Source organism: Myxine glutinosa, chromosome 2 (genome assembly GCF_964187855.1).
Source record: "Myxine glutinosa chromosome 2, kmMyxGlut1.1, whole genome shotgun sequence".
Taxonomy (NCBI): Eukaryota; Metazoa; Chordata; class Myxini; order Myxiniformes; family Myxinidae; genus Myxine; species Myxine glutinosa.
The window spans coordinates 173,367,400-173,384,838 of record NC_136262.1 but is presented as its reverse complement, the minus strand read 5'-3'; the positions used below and the strand labels follow the sequence as shown (position 1 = coordinate 173,384,838).

General features: G+C 42.7%; 1 protein-coding gene across 2 annotated transcripts in view; it reads left to right on the top strand.

The window, feature by feature from the left end:
* Window positions 1-17,439, top strand: part of LOC137421077 (regulator of G-protein signaling 12) — a 105,716-nt gene that overhangs the window by 49,681 nt on the left and 38,596 nt on the right. For both annotated transcript variants that reach the window (XM_068106763.2, XM_068106764.2), the window contains exon 9: window positions 15,086-15,259. In XM_068106763.2, coding sequence (XP_067962864.2) covers window positions 15,086-15,259 — 174 coding nt within the window. The remainder of the gene's footprint in view (window positions 1-15,085; window positions 15,260-17,439) is intronic.

The following is a 17,439-nucleotide window of genomic DNA, read 5'->3' as shown; positions in this document are numbered from 1 at the left end:
AAACTGTAAACGGAATATGAAAGCATGAATCATAAAGTTTTTACACAATACAGTTGCCATTTTTAGCTTTAAACATAACCGCCATCTTTTGTAATACGTACATCGTTCAATTGGATTTACTAGGGCATGCCCGTACTATATCTATATCTAAAATTATATCCCCCCCCCTCTATTTACATGAAATGGTTTGGTCCAAAGCGAACGGCTTGCGAGTGGTGACAATCCCCCCCCTCTATTTACATGCAATGGTTTGGTCCAAAGCGAACGGCTTCCGGAGTTTGGTAAAGAAATCGCCATCGCGTGCACAAACGCGCAGGAAAGCGAATGAATCGCAAATTCGTTTTTATTAGTTGTAAAACATAGTTTAACGCCAACATAGTTTGCAAACGTGAAATAAATGAATACGCTCTCAAATGTGCCATCCGAGGCAGAGTGTGCCCGCCACGTTCGGCACACGCGATCGTTCGCTGCTCTCTGATTGGTTGAATCGTTTTTTGGACATAGCTCGGTAAGTAATTGTCCGATTAATATGAAACCTTGAAAAGGCACATCCTCGGGTCCCCAGCAATATACCTGGCAAGTTAAAAGTATATCGGACCCGTGGTTGTCGAGAAACAGCGGTCACAGACAAACGTACAGACGTACAGACAGACAGACAGAGATTACTGGAATTATAGATAGATGAACTCGTTGAAAACATCCTCCAGTTGGTGTTTAGTGATTTCATGATTTGCATTTATGATCCGAACCCGAAGTTCATCCAAAGAATGTGCGTTTGATAAGTAAACAAGAGTTTTAAAATAGCCCAATAAAAAGTGGTCAAACAGGAACATATGAGATGAACGAGGTGGCCAAACAATTGGTCCATATGAGATGAACGAGGTGGCCAAACAATTGGTCCATATCAGATGAATGAGGTGGCCAAGCAATTGGCGCATATGAGATGAACGAGGTGGCCAAACTATTGGCGCATATGAGATGAACAAGGTGGCCAAACAATTGGTCCATATGAGATGAACGAGGTGGCCAAACAATTGGTCCATATCAGATGAACGAGGTGGCCAAACTATTGGCGCATATGAGATGAACGAGGTGGCCAAACAATTGGTCCGTATCAGATGAATGAGGTGGCAAAGCAATCCATCCATATCAGATTAACAAGGTGGTGAAGCAATTGGTCCATATCAGATTAACAAGGTAGCAAAGTAATTGGTCCATATCAGATAAACATGTTAGCAAAGCAATTGGTCCATATCAGATTAACAAGATGGCAAAGCAATCCATCCATATCAGATTAACAAGGTGGCAAAGCAATTGGTCCATATCAGATTAACATGTTAGCAAAGTAATTGGTCCATATCAGATTAACAAGATGGCAAAGCAATCCATCCATATCAGATTAACAAGGTGGCAAAGCAATTGGTCCATATCAGATTAACAAGGTGGCAAAGCAATTGGTCCATATCAGATTAACAAGGTGGCAAAGTAATTGGTCCATATCAGATTAACATGTTAGCAAAGCAATTGGTCCATATCAGATTAACAAGGTAGCAAAGTAATTGGTCCATATCAGATTAACATGTTAGCAAAGCAATGGGTCCATATCAGATTAACATGTTAGCAAAGTAATTGGTCCATATCAGATTAACAAGGTGGCGAAGCAATTGGTCCATATCAGATTAACAAGGTGGCAAAGCAATTGGTCCATATCAGATTAACATGTTAGCAAAGCAATTGGTCCATATCAGATTAACAAGGTAGCAAAGTAATTGGTCCATATCAGATAAACATGTTTGCAAAGCAATTGGTCCATATCAGATTAACATGTTAGCAAAGCAATTGGTCCATATCAGATTAACATGTTAGCAAAGCAATTTGTCCATATCAGATTAACAAGGTGGCAAAGTAATTGGTCCATATCAGATTAACAAGGTGGCAAAGCAATTGGTCCATATCAGATTAACAAGGTGGCAAAGCAATTGGTCCATATCAGATTAACAAGGTAGCAAAGTAATTGGTCCATATCAGATTAACATGTTCCCAAAGCAATTGGTCCATATCAGATAAACAAGGTGGCAAAGTAATTGATCCATATCAGATTAACAAGGTGGCAAAGTAATTGATCCATATCAGATTAACAAGGTGGCAAAGTAATTGATCCATATCAGATTAACAAGGTGGCAAAGTAATTGATCCATATCAGATTAACAAGGTGGCAAAGTAATTGGTCCATATCAGATTAACAAGGTGGCAAAGCAATTGGTCCATATCAGATTAACAAGGTGGCAAAGCAATTGGTCCATATCAGATTAACAAGATGGCAAAGTAATTGCTCCATATCAGATTTAACATGTTGGCAAAGCAATTGGTCCATATCAGATAAACATGTTAGCAAAGCAATTAGTCCATATCAGATTAATAAGGTAGCAAAGTAATTGGTCCATATCAGATTAACATGTTAGCAAAGCAATTGGTCCATATCAGATTAACATGTCAGCAAAGCAATTGGTCCATATCAGATTAACATGTTAGCAAAGCAATTGGTCCATATCAGATTAACAAGGTGGCAAAGTAATTGCTCCATATCAGATTAACAAGGTGGCAAAGTAATTGGTCCATTTCAGATTCACAAGGTGGCAAAGTAATTGATCCATATCAGATTAATAAGGTGGCAAAGCAATTGGTCCATATCAGATTAACAAGGTGGCAAAGTAATTGATCCATATCAGATTAATAAAGTGGCAAAACAATTGGTCCATATCAGATTAATAAGGTTGCAAAGCAATTGGTCATATCAGATTAATAAGGTAGCAAAGCAATTGGTCCATATCAGATTAATAAGGTCGCAAAGTAATTGGTCCATATCAGATTAACAGGTTGCAAAGCAATTGGTCCATATCAGATTAATAAGGTAGCAAAGTAATTGGTCCATATCAGATTAATAAGGTCGCAAAGTAATTGGTCCATATCAGATTAACAGGTTGCAAAGCAATTGGTCCATATCAGATTAATAAGGTAGCAAAGTAATTGGTCCATATCAGATTAACAGGTTGCAAAGCAATTGGTCCATATCAGATTAATAAGGTCGCAAAGTAATTGGTCCATATCAGATTAACAGGTTGCAAAGCAATTGGTCCATATCAGATTAATAAGGTAGCAAAGTAATTGGTCCATATCAGATTAATAAGGTGGCAAAGTAATTGATCCATATCAGATTAACAAGATGGCAAAGTAATTGATCCATATCAGATTAACAGGTGGCAAAGTAATTGATCCATATCAGATTAATAAGGTGGCAAAGCCATTGGTCCATATCAGATTAATAAGGTGGCAAAGTAATTGATCCATATCAGATTAACAAGATGGCAAAGTAATTGATCCATATCAGATTAACATATGGCAAAGTAATTGATCCATATCAGATTAATAAGGTGGCAAAGCAATTGATCCATATCAGATTAATAAGGTTGCAAAGCAATTGGTCCATATCAGATTAATAAGGTGGCAAAGTAATTGATCCATATCAGATTAACAGATGGCAAAGTAATTGATCCATATCAGATTAATAAGGTGGCAAAGCAATTAGTCCATATCAGATTAATAGGGTGGCAAAGCAATTGGTCCATATCAGATTAATAAGGTGGCAAAATAATTGGTTCATATCAGATTAATAAGGTGGCAAAGTAATTGGTCCATATCAGATTAAGAGATGGCAAAGTAATTGATCCATATCAGATTAATAAGGTGGCAAAGCAATTGGTCCATATCAGATTAATAAGGTGGCAAAGCAATTAGTCCATATCAGATTAATAAGGTGGCAAAGCAATTGGTCCATATCAGATTAATAAGGTGGCAAAGTAATTGATCCATATCAGATTAACAAGGTTGCAAAGCAATTGGTCCATATCAGATTAATAAGGTGGCAAAGTAATTGATCCATATCAGATTAACAAGATGGCAAAGTAATTGATCCATATCAGATTAACAGATGGCAAAGTAATTGATCCATATCAGATTAATAAGGTTGCAAAGCAATTGGTCCATATCAGATCAATAAGGTTGCAAAGCAATTGGTCCATATCAGATTAATAAGGTAGCAAAGCCATTGGTCCATATCAGATTTATAAGGTGGCAAAGTAATTGATCCATATCAGATTAATAAGGTGGCAAAGTAATTGGTCCATATCAGATTAACAAGGTAGCAGTCCATATCAGATGAATAAGGTTGCAAAGCAATTGGTCCATATCAGATTAATAAGGTGGCAAAGTAATTGATCCATATCAGATTAACAAGATTGCAAAGTAATTGATCCATATCAGATTAACAAGGTTGCAAAGTAATTGATCCATATCAGATTAATAAGGTTGCAAAGCAATCGGTCCATATCAGATTTATAAGGTTGCAAAGCAATTAGTCTATATCAGATTAACAGGTGGCAAAGTAATTGGTCCATATCAGATTAACAAGGTGGCAAAGTAATTGATCCATATCAGATTAACAAGGTAGCAGTCCATATCAGATGAATAAGGTTGCAAAGCAATTGGTCCATATCAGATTAACAAGGCGGCAAAGTAATTGGTCCATATCAGATTAACAAGGTGGCAAAGTAATTGGTCCATATCAGATTAACAAGGTGGCAAAGTAATTGGTCCACATCAGATTAACAAGGTGGCAAAGTAATTGGTCCACATCAGATTAACAAGGTGGCAAAGCAATTGGTCCATTTCAGATTAACAAGGTGGCAAAGCAATTGGTCCATATCAGATTAATAAGGTAGCAAAGTAATTGGTCCATATCAGATTAACAAGGCGGCAAAGTAATTGGTCCATATCAGATTAACATGGTGGCAAAGTAATTGGTCCATATCAGATTAATATGGTGGCAAAGTAATTGGTCCATATCAGATTAACAAGGTGGTAAAGTAATTGGTCCATATCAGATTAACAAGGCGGCAAAGTAATTGGTCCATATCAGATTAACAAGGTGGCAAAGTAATTGGTCCATATCAGATTAACAAGGTGGCAAAGTAATTGGTCCACATCAGATTAACAAGGTGGCAAAGCAATTGGTCCATTTCAGATTAACAAGGTGGCAAAGCAATTGGTCCATATCAGATTAACAAGGTGGCAAAGCAATTGGTCCATTTCAGATTAAAAAGGTGGCAAAGTAATTGGTCCATATCAGATTAACATGGTGGCAAAGTAATTGGTCCATGTCAGATTAACAAGGTGGCAAAGCAATTGGTCCATATCAGATTAACAAGGTGGCAAAGCAATTGGTTCATGTGTACCGATCCACATGTCATTGATGAACCATCACAGGTTCCAACATCGAATCATTGTTGCAGGGAATCTCGTGTTACTGGTTCAAGGCGATTTGTGAAATATTTAATCGTCTTATTTCAGGGATAAATAACTTCTCCCTCATTACAAAGTAACGTCTACTGATGACTGTTTCTTCTTCCACAAAGCAGAGGCGGATTAAGAATTTTTGGGGCCCTGGGCACAATGCCCCAAACATCCCCCAAAAACACGAATACATAAAAATGCATTAATACATCATGGACTCCATTCAATGTTACACGGAGTTAATGAAGGATACACGAGGGCTAGGTCCATCTATTAAGACTAGGAATAGCTGATTGGTAATGAACACACCCCAGCACTTTCATTGGTGTGTTGTTATCAGACTTTTCTTTTTTTATTTGTTTTTTTTTGGATAAATAGACTCGGTTCGTGGAAGAACAAACGGTTCAACTCTTTTCACCTTTTGTTACCTCCGCAACCGAAGGTGGCCGCATGAAGGTTATTTTTTCATCCCTGTTTGTTTGTTTGTCAAGAGGATTTCTCAAAAAGTTTCGGATGGATTTGGGCTAAATTTAGTGGAGAGAGTGGGTATGTGACAAGGACGAAATGCTTAGATTCTGGTGAAGATCTGAATCCGGATTCGGATCACAGAATTTTAAAGAGATTCTTCACCATTGAATGATGGGGCTAAAATCGATATATAACACGATATCTCAAAATGTTATGGACGGATTCGGACGAAACTTTTTGGACAGGTTGTGTGTGTGACGTGGCCGATTCAATTCAATTTTGGTGAAGATCCGGATCTGGATCCGGCTCGTAAAATTTTAAAGTAATTCTCCACCATTGGGTGATATGGCCAACCAGGTGGAGGTATGTACGCTCTCCACTGAGCGTCGTTCTAGTTGAGCTATGGTTCGATTTTCAGCACCGCTGGGGTAGTTTCGTTTCAACCCCGGGCCATGTTACCCTCATTTGAAAAACCGCAACGTTTCGCCATGCGCACGGGTTGGTCCATTCACCAATGAGGGGTGTTTTGTGATCTTACAATATATTATGGTGTGGCTTTGCTAAACAATATCGATATGTATTTAAACAAGAATGTATCAATTGAATGCAGGTTTATTAGCAACAACGATGAACAATCAATCTGCAAGACAAAGAAAGCGATGGTAGATATTAGAATAAGATAATAGATACAGAATATGCAAATAACAATGTGCAGTATTACACAAGATGAGAACGCAATAGAGAACAGCACCATACAAGAGTTGTCTATCTCCCTTTCCCAAAAACGTTCAATTGTGACACAGAATAGAACGAAACTGGAGACCGAGAAAAAGGATCACATGAGTTTATAATTGATATTCTTCTGAATTGAATCGGGCTGGTGGTTTGATAATTCGCTTCGGGCGGCCCGTCACCACCCGATCAATCGTCGGAGTCCTCTGAGGGCAGTTCGTAATTTCCTGGTCCATTGTGGGAGTCTCCGGTGGGTGGTTCACTATCGCCCTGTCCGACGCCGGAGTCCCCTCCAGCTGGTCCATCATCACCCGAACCGTCAAGGGGGCAGAAATAGGCAGTGACCATGGAGGTGTGGCGGTGGTCTGCACATGTGGTTGGTTAGCGACTCTCGCGGGTGGTGTCATCGCGGTGGTGGAGCGGAGTGTCTGTGATGGTAAGCCCGGCGCAATGACATGTTGGGGTTCACCCTTCTGGGGAGTGGTAACAGGATTGAGACAGACTCTTGGAGCGGCGATGGGTTGGGTACCAGACATTAAGTATTTCGGTACGATTGGCATAACACTTGGCATAACGGTTGGCAGCATGCCACTTTTGCCAGTCGTAGTGGGAGTTGTCATGCTGAAAGGCGTAAAACGTCGCAGGAACTTACGATTCCGGAGAGTGATTCTTCCGGAGCCATCCACCTTGACAACGTATTGATCGAATTGTTTTACCTCAATCACGGTTCCGGTCCGGTCCCATTTTCGTGGTTCCAGGCCGGTCTGGTTCTGGATCCGGACATGGTCCCCAACGGCCAGTGGAGGTAGTTTTGTCGTGTGTTCAGAGAGTCTTTCGATCTCCCTGGCATGCCGAATGCGCAAAGCTTCCTCACGATTGTTGCGTGTTTCCCGCCAGGTGTCCGATGGCAAGTATCTGCCTGGGATGATGGGTATGAAGTCCTTGACTGGCCTCTTGAAGATGATCATGGCTGGAGACAACCTAGTGTCCTGATCCGGTGCATTCCGGTACTGGAGTATTGCACGTTGGAACCGATCAGTGTCTAGTTCACCATTGGAACCAGTGTTATCGGTGATCATTCTTTTCGATGTTTTGACTGCGATCTCGGCACGACAGTTGCTGTGTGGGAAGGCAGTGGATGACAACCGATGGTTAACGCCCCACCGACGCAAGAAGTCTTGGGTGTCATGTGCCGTGAATTCTGGCCCACAGTCAGATGCCAATTCGTCGGGGATACCATAAGTGGCGAAGTTCGACCGCAGACATTTCACTAGGCCTTGTGCCCCGCCAGTAGTTAGCTGAATGATTGGCCAATTAGAGTAACGATCAACGGTGACCAAATAACTCCGACCCTTGTGATGAAAGTAATCTGAACAAACGTACTGGAAAGGGTAGGCAGGTTCAGCTGAGGCTGTAGGTGGAGCACTTGGGTGCGATGGGGCCATCCGATTGCAGTGTGAGCAGCGATTGCGCATCTCATGAATCTGGGGAGTGATTCCAGGCCAAAAGATCGAGCTGCTGGCCCGGGTGGTCATAGCCGTGACTCCTTGGTGAGCAGCATGAAGATTCTCAAGGACAAGCTTCCGTAGCTTCGGTGGGATGATAATCCTCCCCTTGTAGACCACTATGCCATCAATAGTGTAGAGGTGTTCACGGAAGGGAAAGTATTCCAAAATGGACACAGGGAAATCGTCCCGACTGGCAGGTAGACCCTGCTCAATAGAATTGAGTAACTGCAGCATCTGAGTGTCACTTGCTGTTTCGTCCCGAACATCGTCCCAAGTGACGGACCGCACAGAATCGAGTGTCTTGATGGCTGCCATAGAAATAGCCATTTCCATGCCAGAGTCGTCATCTGTGGTCCACAGCCCAGTCAAGGTGTGCTGTCTTAGTGTAGTCGATGTGGCCACATCCATAATGGAGGAAATGTCATCCACCAGTGGCAGTCGTTCCGATGGTCTGGCACCCGACGGATGTCGTGAAATCGCATCTGGTACGCAGTGTCGTTTTCCCGGGATGTGGATAATTCGGAAACGATATGCTAGGGTCCTTTCTTTCAAGTTGGCAAGCCGCGTGTTATGGATGTCCTCTAATCGTCTGTCACCAAGAAGCTTGATTAAGGGCTTGTGATCGACGGCAATAATCAGGTTCTTGCATCCCAACACAAAATACTTTACTTTTTCCAGGCTGTCCGCCACTGCTAGAGCTTCACCCTCTATCGGAGCATAGCGCGACTCCGCTGCATGGGTGAAGCGGCCTCCAGCAAGGGTGATTTTCCAGCCATCGGGGCAGCACTGTGGGGTTTCACCAGGGCATCTGCAGTGTTTTTGGAGGAGCCAGAAGCCAATCCCATCCTTCGACCAGTCAGTTGCGAGACATGTTGTCCGTTCCTTGTCAAAGATCCGGACCCCATTTGCGACTTCAGATATGATGAGTCGTTTTGATTCTTCGAATAGGGATTGTAGTGTTGCATCCCAGTAGAAGGGGGTGCATGGTTTTAGGAGGTCCCGAAAAGGTCGCATCCTCTCGGTCATGCTGAAGCAGTATGTTACCTGATTGACTAGCCCAAACCAGGAGCGAATGTCAGTAATTGTTTTTGGTGTGGGGAAGTCCTGTATCGCTTGGAGATACCTTTGGCATGGTCGTACACTGTCCATGGTGATCTCGAATCCAGCGAATTCGACCGTGTCCTGACCAAAATGGAATTTCGTCGGATTTTGCGTAATCCCATTACGGCCGCACAGGTCGAGCCAGTTGCATGTCTGAAAAAAGCTCTCTTCCAATGTGTCGCTCCACATGATGGTATCATCAATACATTTGGACTTGTTTTTGAAGTCCGATACGATTTCGTCAAATCGTCTGGAGTATCCATCACCTGAAGCGATGTAACCTTGGGGAGTGGTGCAGTAACGGTATCGGCCCCATGGTGTGATGAACGTTGTCAGATGGCGGTCACATTCTCTGATTGGAACGCTGTGATAGCCATTCCAGGCGTCTGTTACCGTCTTTTTGGTGTTATGTGGCACCGCCATTGCTTGATGGAAGGGTGACTGGGTGTGGTGGGTCTCACGTGTGCAGTGCGCATTCAGTGGTTGCAGATCAACTGTCCTCCGTGGGGTCCCATCCTTCTTTGGACAGACGACCATTCTGCTGCACCATGTCACTGGTTCACCAATTGGCACCGGTTCCAGAACCCCTAACCTGATGTCGCGATCGATACCAGCCTTGACTTCTGCCTGCCAGTGTAAGGGGACAGGCACTGGGGTGTGCACCGCTTTTGGTGTTGCCTCGGGGTCAACCATCAGTGTGAGAGGCGGACCTTCCATGTGGGGTAGTGGCTGGTGTTCGCAGACATTGAATGTGCTGCTTTTGTAGTACTCCAGTAGCCATTTCTCCAGCCTCTCTCGGTTCTCGTCAGTGGCCGGAAATGGGATAGATGTAGGCAGTGTAGGGGGAAGCGATCTTACCGGGCAGTTACAATTTGCATCGATAACTGCTGCCACTGCAGCACCAACTGTGTTGGATTCGCCAATGGTTGGGAAGCTACTAGACACGAGGCCTAGATCGACGCATGCTTCACGACTGAGATACATGTTCCGTGTGTCAGGTGAGATGTAGCAGATTTGTCGGGTTTCAATAATGTCGCCATTGGCTGTGCGACCAGACAGGTGTAGGAGCATGGCGCCGATAAATCTGTTATATGTTTTTTGTTATATAATCTGTTATATAATTGCCGATATATGTTTTTTAAACCAAGTCTGATCGACCATGTCCATCGAAATCGAATCTGCAGAATTGATTGTTCATAAACAAGAATGTATCAATTGAATGCAGGTTTATTAGCAACAACGATGAACAATCAATCTGCAAGACAAAGAAAGCGATGGTAGATATTAGAATAAGATAATAGATACAGAATATGCAAATAACAATGTGCAGTATTACACAAGATGAGAACGCAATAGAGAACAGCACCATACAAGAGTTGTCTAGTATTAACATTAGGAATCATACAATTTTTATTGTCTGTATTGTTGCATTTGTATACATTAAATGTAGTTATTATTCCACTTAACCTGGCTTTTTTGCGAATACTAATCCCCCCTCCCCTTAATTTTCTAATAGTCCTGTCCAATTAAACATCAGGAAAAAACCTTTTTTAATCGCTTAATCACGTGACGGTGTTTCTTTCCTTGAGATGGAGTATTCGCTTTATGCTGCGTTTATCACCACTCACAAGGTGATATGTTTTGTCGCAAAGTAAGACCCACCCTCGGTCTCATCTCGAAAGATAATTATTAATCATGATCGGTGATCTCTTGTCGTCTCTCATCTCTCGTGATCTCGGGGTGCATTGGTTGACCTCATGGAATTTGGGGACCCTGGGCACGTGCCCAGTGTACCCGTGCGTTAAACCGCTGCTGCCACAAAGAAACCCGGCGGGCAATGTCACATGCTGGAGAATGTTATATTATTATTGAATTATTTGGCATGGGGCGGTGTACTTTGAATGGAGCTCGATCTACTGTGTTCAACAACAACAACAACAACAGGCATTTTAAGGCCATTTTCCCTGCAAGAGCGGGGGTTAGCCTTGCGGTCCCCATGACAATCTTCTCCATTTTGCCCTATTTTCTGCATCTCCCCTTGTTAACCCCCTTGCCCGGATTTCTTCTTCGACCATCTTCAGCCAAGTCTTTCTCGGTCTTCCCCGTCCTCTCCTTCCTTCTACATTCATTTCCATCACTCTTCTCAACCAGTCACTTTCATCCTTCCTCAACACATGACCAAACCATCTCAAACTGTTTCTCTTCACAGCATCCATCACAGGCTCTATTCCCATCATCTTTCGCAATTCATCATTTGTCTTCCTCTCTCTCAACGATACTCCACACATCCACCGAACCATTCGCATTTCCACCCTTTCCAGCCTTCGTTGCTGCTCTACGTTCATTACCCATGTCCCGCTCCCATAAATCATAACACTTCTCACACAAGCAGCAAACACCTTTCCCTTCAGCTTCAACGACACTCCCCTCCTCGGAAGCAGGCCACTCAGTTCCCGAAACTTCTTCCATGCACATCTCACTCGAGCAACCGTTGCCGAGTCTGATCCACCTTCTCCATTCAGCATGTCTCCTAGGTAACAAAATGTTTTCACACCTTCCAGCTTCACGCCGTCTCCAAGATCCAACTCAACATTTCCTCCATCTGCAGCTCCCTCTGTGCACACCTTACACTTGAATGTAGCTGCCACACTGGTTAATGACCCTCTCAGACCACTACATTTTTGATGAACCCACTCAGCGCACATTGTACATTGAATGGAATTCACTCCGACACCCTTCCTGCACAGAGCACACGGCCACTTCCCAGTTCTTTCCACCTCACCACATGCTTTACCACTTGCCATCACCTTCGTTTTTCTGATATTCACCTTCAGACCTTTTGTCTCCAGACATTCCTTCCACTTGTTCATCTTCTCCTTCAGTCCATCCATACTTTCTGCAATCAACACCAGATCATCTGCATACAACAACTCCCATGGTAAACCCTCCTTTACGTTCCGAGCCAGCACCTCCATCACAGCTACACATAGTAGCGGACTTAGTACCGACCCCTGATGCACTCCCACCTTCACCTCAAACTCACCACTGTTCCCGTCCTTCGTCCTTACAGCTGTGCATGCTCTTTTGTACATAGCCATCACTACCCTGATCAACCATTCCTCCACTCCTAACTTCCTCAATGCCCATGTCACTACTTCACGTGGAACCCTATCGAATGCTTTCTCCAGATCAACAAACCCACGAAACAACTTCTTCCTCTTCTCCATGTACTTCTCCTGCAACTGCCTCACAATAAAAAGCGCGTCTGTCGTTCCTCGTCCTGGCATAAATCCAAACTGCATTTCGTCAATCTTCAATTTCTTCCTTATCCTCCTCTCCAACACCCTTTCCAATACCTTCATTCCATGTTCCAATAACTTTATCGCTCGGTACGAGCCACACTCCAGAGGGTCATCTTTCCCCTTGTATAGAGGGAGGAGGGTACTCAGTTCCCAATCCACTGGAATGCGGCCTTCCTTCACCACCAGATTGCAGATCTCTGTCATTCTCTTCACACCCCAATTTCCCGCTGCCTTCAACATATCTCCCACAATTCCCGTCGGCCCCCCTGCTTTTCTTTTCTTCATTGCTTTTATCGCTTCCTCAACTTCCTTCTCAGTTGTCTTCTCTGTCGGTCTTAAAACTGGGTTACTCTCAATGTTTCCGTCCCATTCATTCTCTGCATTCAACAGCATTTCCATATAGCTATTCCATCTTCCATTAATTCCATCTGTGTCCACAACGATTTGTCCCACTTCATCCTTCAAGCAACTCACCGCCATCACATCACACCTCTCTTTCGCTATCTGCTTTACAATCCTGAATACCGCTCTCTGACCCTCTTCCAAATCGAAGCGTTCTCCGAACATTTTCCTCCATGCCTCCTGCGCCTTTTCTACCTCTTTCTTTGCAGCCTTCTTGGCTGCCTTATAACTTTCATGCTCTGCCTTTTCTGCTCCCATACCCTTCGCCTTCTGCCCCTCCTTGAACTTCTTCCTCCTCTCGTCAATCTTCTTTCCAACTTCATCCTCCCACCACCATGTTTCCGAGTTCCTCGGTGGTCCTTTTGTCCATCCACATACCTCAGCAACGGCTCCCAACAGACTATCTTTCATTGACATCCAACCACTTTCAAGCTCAACCACATCATCCTCCACCATACTCGGCCTCTCTTTTAATGCCTCCCTCACTGTCACCTCTTTCAACCTCCACACCTTCATTCTCGGTTGGTACTTCACCCGCCGAGCTCTCCTCGCACCTTTCACCCTTATGTCGCAGACAACCAAGTCCTTCTGGAAGTTCCTTCTGGAAGTTTCTCCCATCTCCACACAGGATCTCTGGAGCTCAGCCAGAGTGACCATCGGGTTCTTGGTCACCTCTCTTACCACGGCCCTTCTCCCCCGATTGCTCAGTTTGGCTGGGCGGCCAGCTCTCGGAAGAGTCCTGGTTGTTCCAAACTTCTTCCATTGAAGAATTATGGAGGCCACTGTGCTCTTGGGAAACGTCAATGCAGCAGAATTGTTTTTTTATAGCCTTCCCCAGATCTGTGCCTCGACACAATCCTGTGTCTGAGCTCTGCAGGCGGTTCCTTCGACCTCATGGCTTGGTTTTTGCTCTGATATGCAGTCAGCTGTGAGACCTTATATAGACAGGTGTGTGCCTTTCCAAATCATGTCCAATCAATTGAATTTACCACAGGTGGCCTCAAATCAAGGTGTAGAAACATCCCAAAGATGATCAAGAGAAATGGAAGGCACCTGAGCTAAATTTCAAGTGTCATAGCAAAGAGTATGAATACTTATGTCAATGTGATATTTCAGTTTTTCTTTTTAATAAATTTGCAAAACTTTCTAAAATCCTGTTTTCTCTTTGTCATTATGGGGTATTGAGTGTAGATTGATGAGGGTAAAAATGAATTTAAACGATTTCAGCAGAAGGCTGCAACATAACAAAATGTGAAAAAAGTGAAGGGGTCTGAATACTTTCTGAATGCACTGTATATTATTAATAAGAAAAATAGAAAGAAAAAAACATATCCCTCATCCACTAAAAAATGAAGAAAACAAGAAAGACGTCATGCAGAGGACGATACCTGCAAAATCCACCCTCTCCCCTCCCCACAAAGAAAGTTGCATGGCTGCATCAAATTGTCCATTTCATTAAAATTGACGATCTTAATCAAAGCTCGGGTCAATCGGATTAAAATTGATTATTTTTCAGATGAAAATTGGTGATATTAGAAGTTTGACCTTGAGTTGACCTTTGACCTTTTGACCAAAATAGTTGCTTTCCCAATTCAGTGACGCACTATGCAATTGCTGTTTAATGGTCAAGTTAATAGAATGAAAATTGATGATTTTGATGTTGAGTTGATCTTTGACCTTTTGACCTCAAACATAGTTGGCTTCCCAATTTAGTCACTCAATAGGGAAATACTATTCAACTTTCAAGTCAATCAGATGAAAAATGACATAATTCATGAAATTTTTCATAAAATAAATAATATTTTACCAATTGTAGAAATTTGACCTCAAGATGACCTTTGACCTTTCACCTCAAAATCAATAGGCTTGTTCCTTATGATCAATTCTACCATCTGGTGAAGTTTCTTGAAGATCGGTTTAAAATTGTGACCTGTAGGCAATTGACAAACAGACAGAATAACGCATAAGACCAACCAAGATACTTGAACAATCTTTGATTTTGCAAGTAAAAAAAGACTTTGATGATGTCCTTCTACCTACCTGCCCCACTATTCTCCTTTCCTTTCCCCCAGTGAAATGAAAATGAAGTGATAGATTCAATTTTTAATGGTGTTCATAGAACATAGTAATGATTGGCCAAGTTGCCTCATGTCCAAGTTCCTCAAGTATATTCTTGTAATTTTATTCCAAGCATGTTTCTGTCAACCTCCTCTTTCATGGTAGGCCGAGAGTGGGCATCAAACCATGGCATGCTGCCAACTGGTGCTACCAGAAGGAGATTGTGTGACGTTGAAAGTGCGTCGAGGTCTGCTGCTGCAAGACGTTGTCAAGCCACTGTGTGAGCAGCGTGGCTTACCTTTGTGTAATGTGGATGCATACGTCCGAGGTACAGATAAGGTACTGGGTGCATGACGTGCAGAAATAGATCGAGTGTTAAATAACATTTGCTTTTGCAATGCATACTTCATGTGACCAAGCCTTAAAAAATGTTTTTTTTTTGCGTACACAAATGTCAGCTTTGTGCCAGAGGTGGAATACATGTTGAGTGCAATGTTTGCTTACAAATCGGCTTTTACCAATCAGTTTGCTTTGTACTTCCAAGAATCAAAGCAAGTAGAGCTACATTCAAAGTACGCCTCCCCCATGCCAAATAAATAAATAACATATCCTCCAGCGTGCAACATTTCCCCAATATCTCAAGCCAGCCACCTTATCCATTAAGCACCCAGGACCCCAATATCTCAAGCCAGCTACCTTATCCATTAAGCACTCAGGACCCCAATATCTCAAGCCAGCAACCTTATCCATTAAGCACCCAAGACCCCAATATCTCAAGCCAGCCACCTTATCCATTAAGCTCCCAGGACTCCAATATCTCAAGCCAGCAACCTTATCCATTAAGCACCCAGGACTCCAATATCTCAAGCCAGCAACCTTATCCATTAAGCTCCCAGGACTCCAATATCTCAAGCCAGCCACCTTATCCATTAAGCACCCAGGACCCCAATATCTCAAGCCAGCAACCTTATCCATTAAGCACCCAGGACCCCAATATCTCAAGCCAGCCACCTTATCCATTAAGCTCCCAGGACCCCAATATCTCAAGCCAGCCACCTTATCCATTAAGCTCCCAGGACCCCAATATCTCAAGCCAGCCACCTTATCCATTAAGCACCCAGGACCCCAATATCTCAAGCCAGCCACCTTATCCATTAAGCACCCAGGACCCCAATATCTCAAGCCAGCAACCTTATCCATTAAGCTCCCAGGACCCCAATATCTCAAGCCAGCCACCTTATCCATTAAGCACCCAGGACTCCAATATCTCAAGCCAGCCACCTTATCCATTAAGCTCCCAGGACCCCAATATCTCAAGCCAGCAACCTTATCCATTAAGCACCCAGGACCCCAATATCTCAAGCCAGCCACCTTATCCATTAAGCACCCAGGACCCCAATATCTCAAGCCAGCAACTTTATCCATTAAGCACCTTTGGCATTATCCATTAAGCACAAAGGCCCCTTTGGCACATGGAGACAGAATTGGGAGGGGGCCGGTATACAATAATTGTTTGATTCATTGCATAATTAAAATAAGTAAATAATAATCATAAAATAATGAATCTCTTAATCAATTGGCTAATAGCATACCTAAAGCACCACTGACTGCTTCATCCAAATCTAACTTTTTGAAAATTAATTAATTATTTGAATAAATAAAGAAATAATCGATCAAATGATTAATTGAAAATAAAAAATACCCTTTATTAGCCAAATCACTTGGTCACTGTCATGTCCAAATATCAGCTTCAGAGCTTAAAAGGTGCCCGATATATTGCCCAGGTGAGAAAGGAAATAAACAAATTATTAATAATTTAAATGAATAACAAACAATCGTAAAACGATTAATTTCTTAATCAATTGGCTGATAGCATACCTAAACCACCACTGTTTCTTCCAAATCTAACTTGTTGAAAATTAATTAAGTCATTGATAGACTAATTAAATAATTAATCGATTAATGGATTAATTGAAAATCAAAAATATCCTTCATTAGCCAAATCACTTGGTCACTGTCATGTCCAAATATCAGCTTCCTAGCTCAAAAGGTGCCTGAGATATTGCCCAGATGAGAAAGAAAATAAATAAGTACTTAATAAATTGATAAAAAATTAAGTAATTAATCAATTAATTGATTAATCAAAAAATAAAAAATACCGTTTTTGCCAAGGCACATGCTCACCATTGTGCTCAAATTTCAGCTTCCTAGTTCAAAGGATGGCTGAGATATCGCCCGGACGAACAATAAAACAAAAACAAGAAACCGGAGCGAAAACGGAGTACTCCCTTTCAGCACGCGTCATCACCGCGCCTCCTTTGGTGCCTGCTGATGACATCATGCAGTCTGGAGATGACATAGGAAAGGAGAGGTTTACAACAAACAAGAAAGAAAACAAGAAAACAAATAAACAAAGAGAGTGAAAACTGGGTCCTCACTTTTGGCGCACGTCATCGTCAGGCTCCCTTCGGTGCTCGGCCATGACGTCATGCAGCGCCTGGAGATGGAATAGGAAAGGA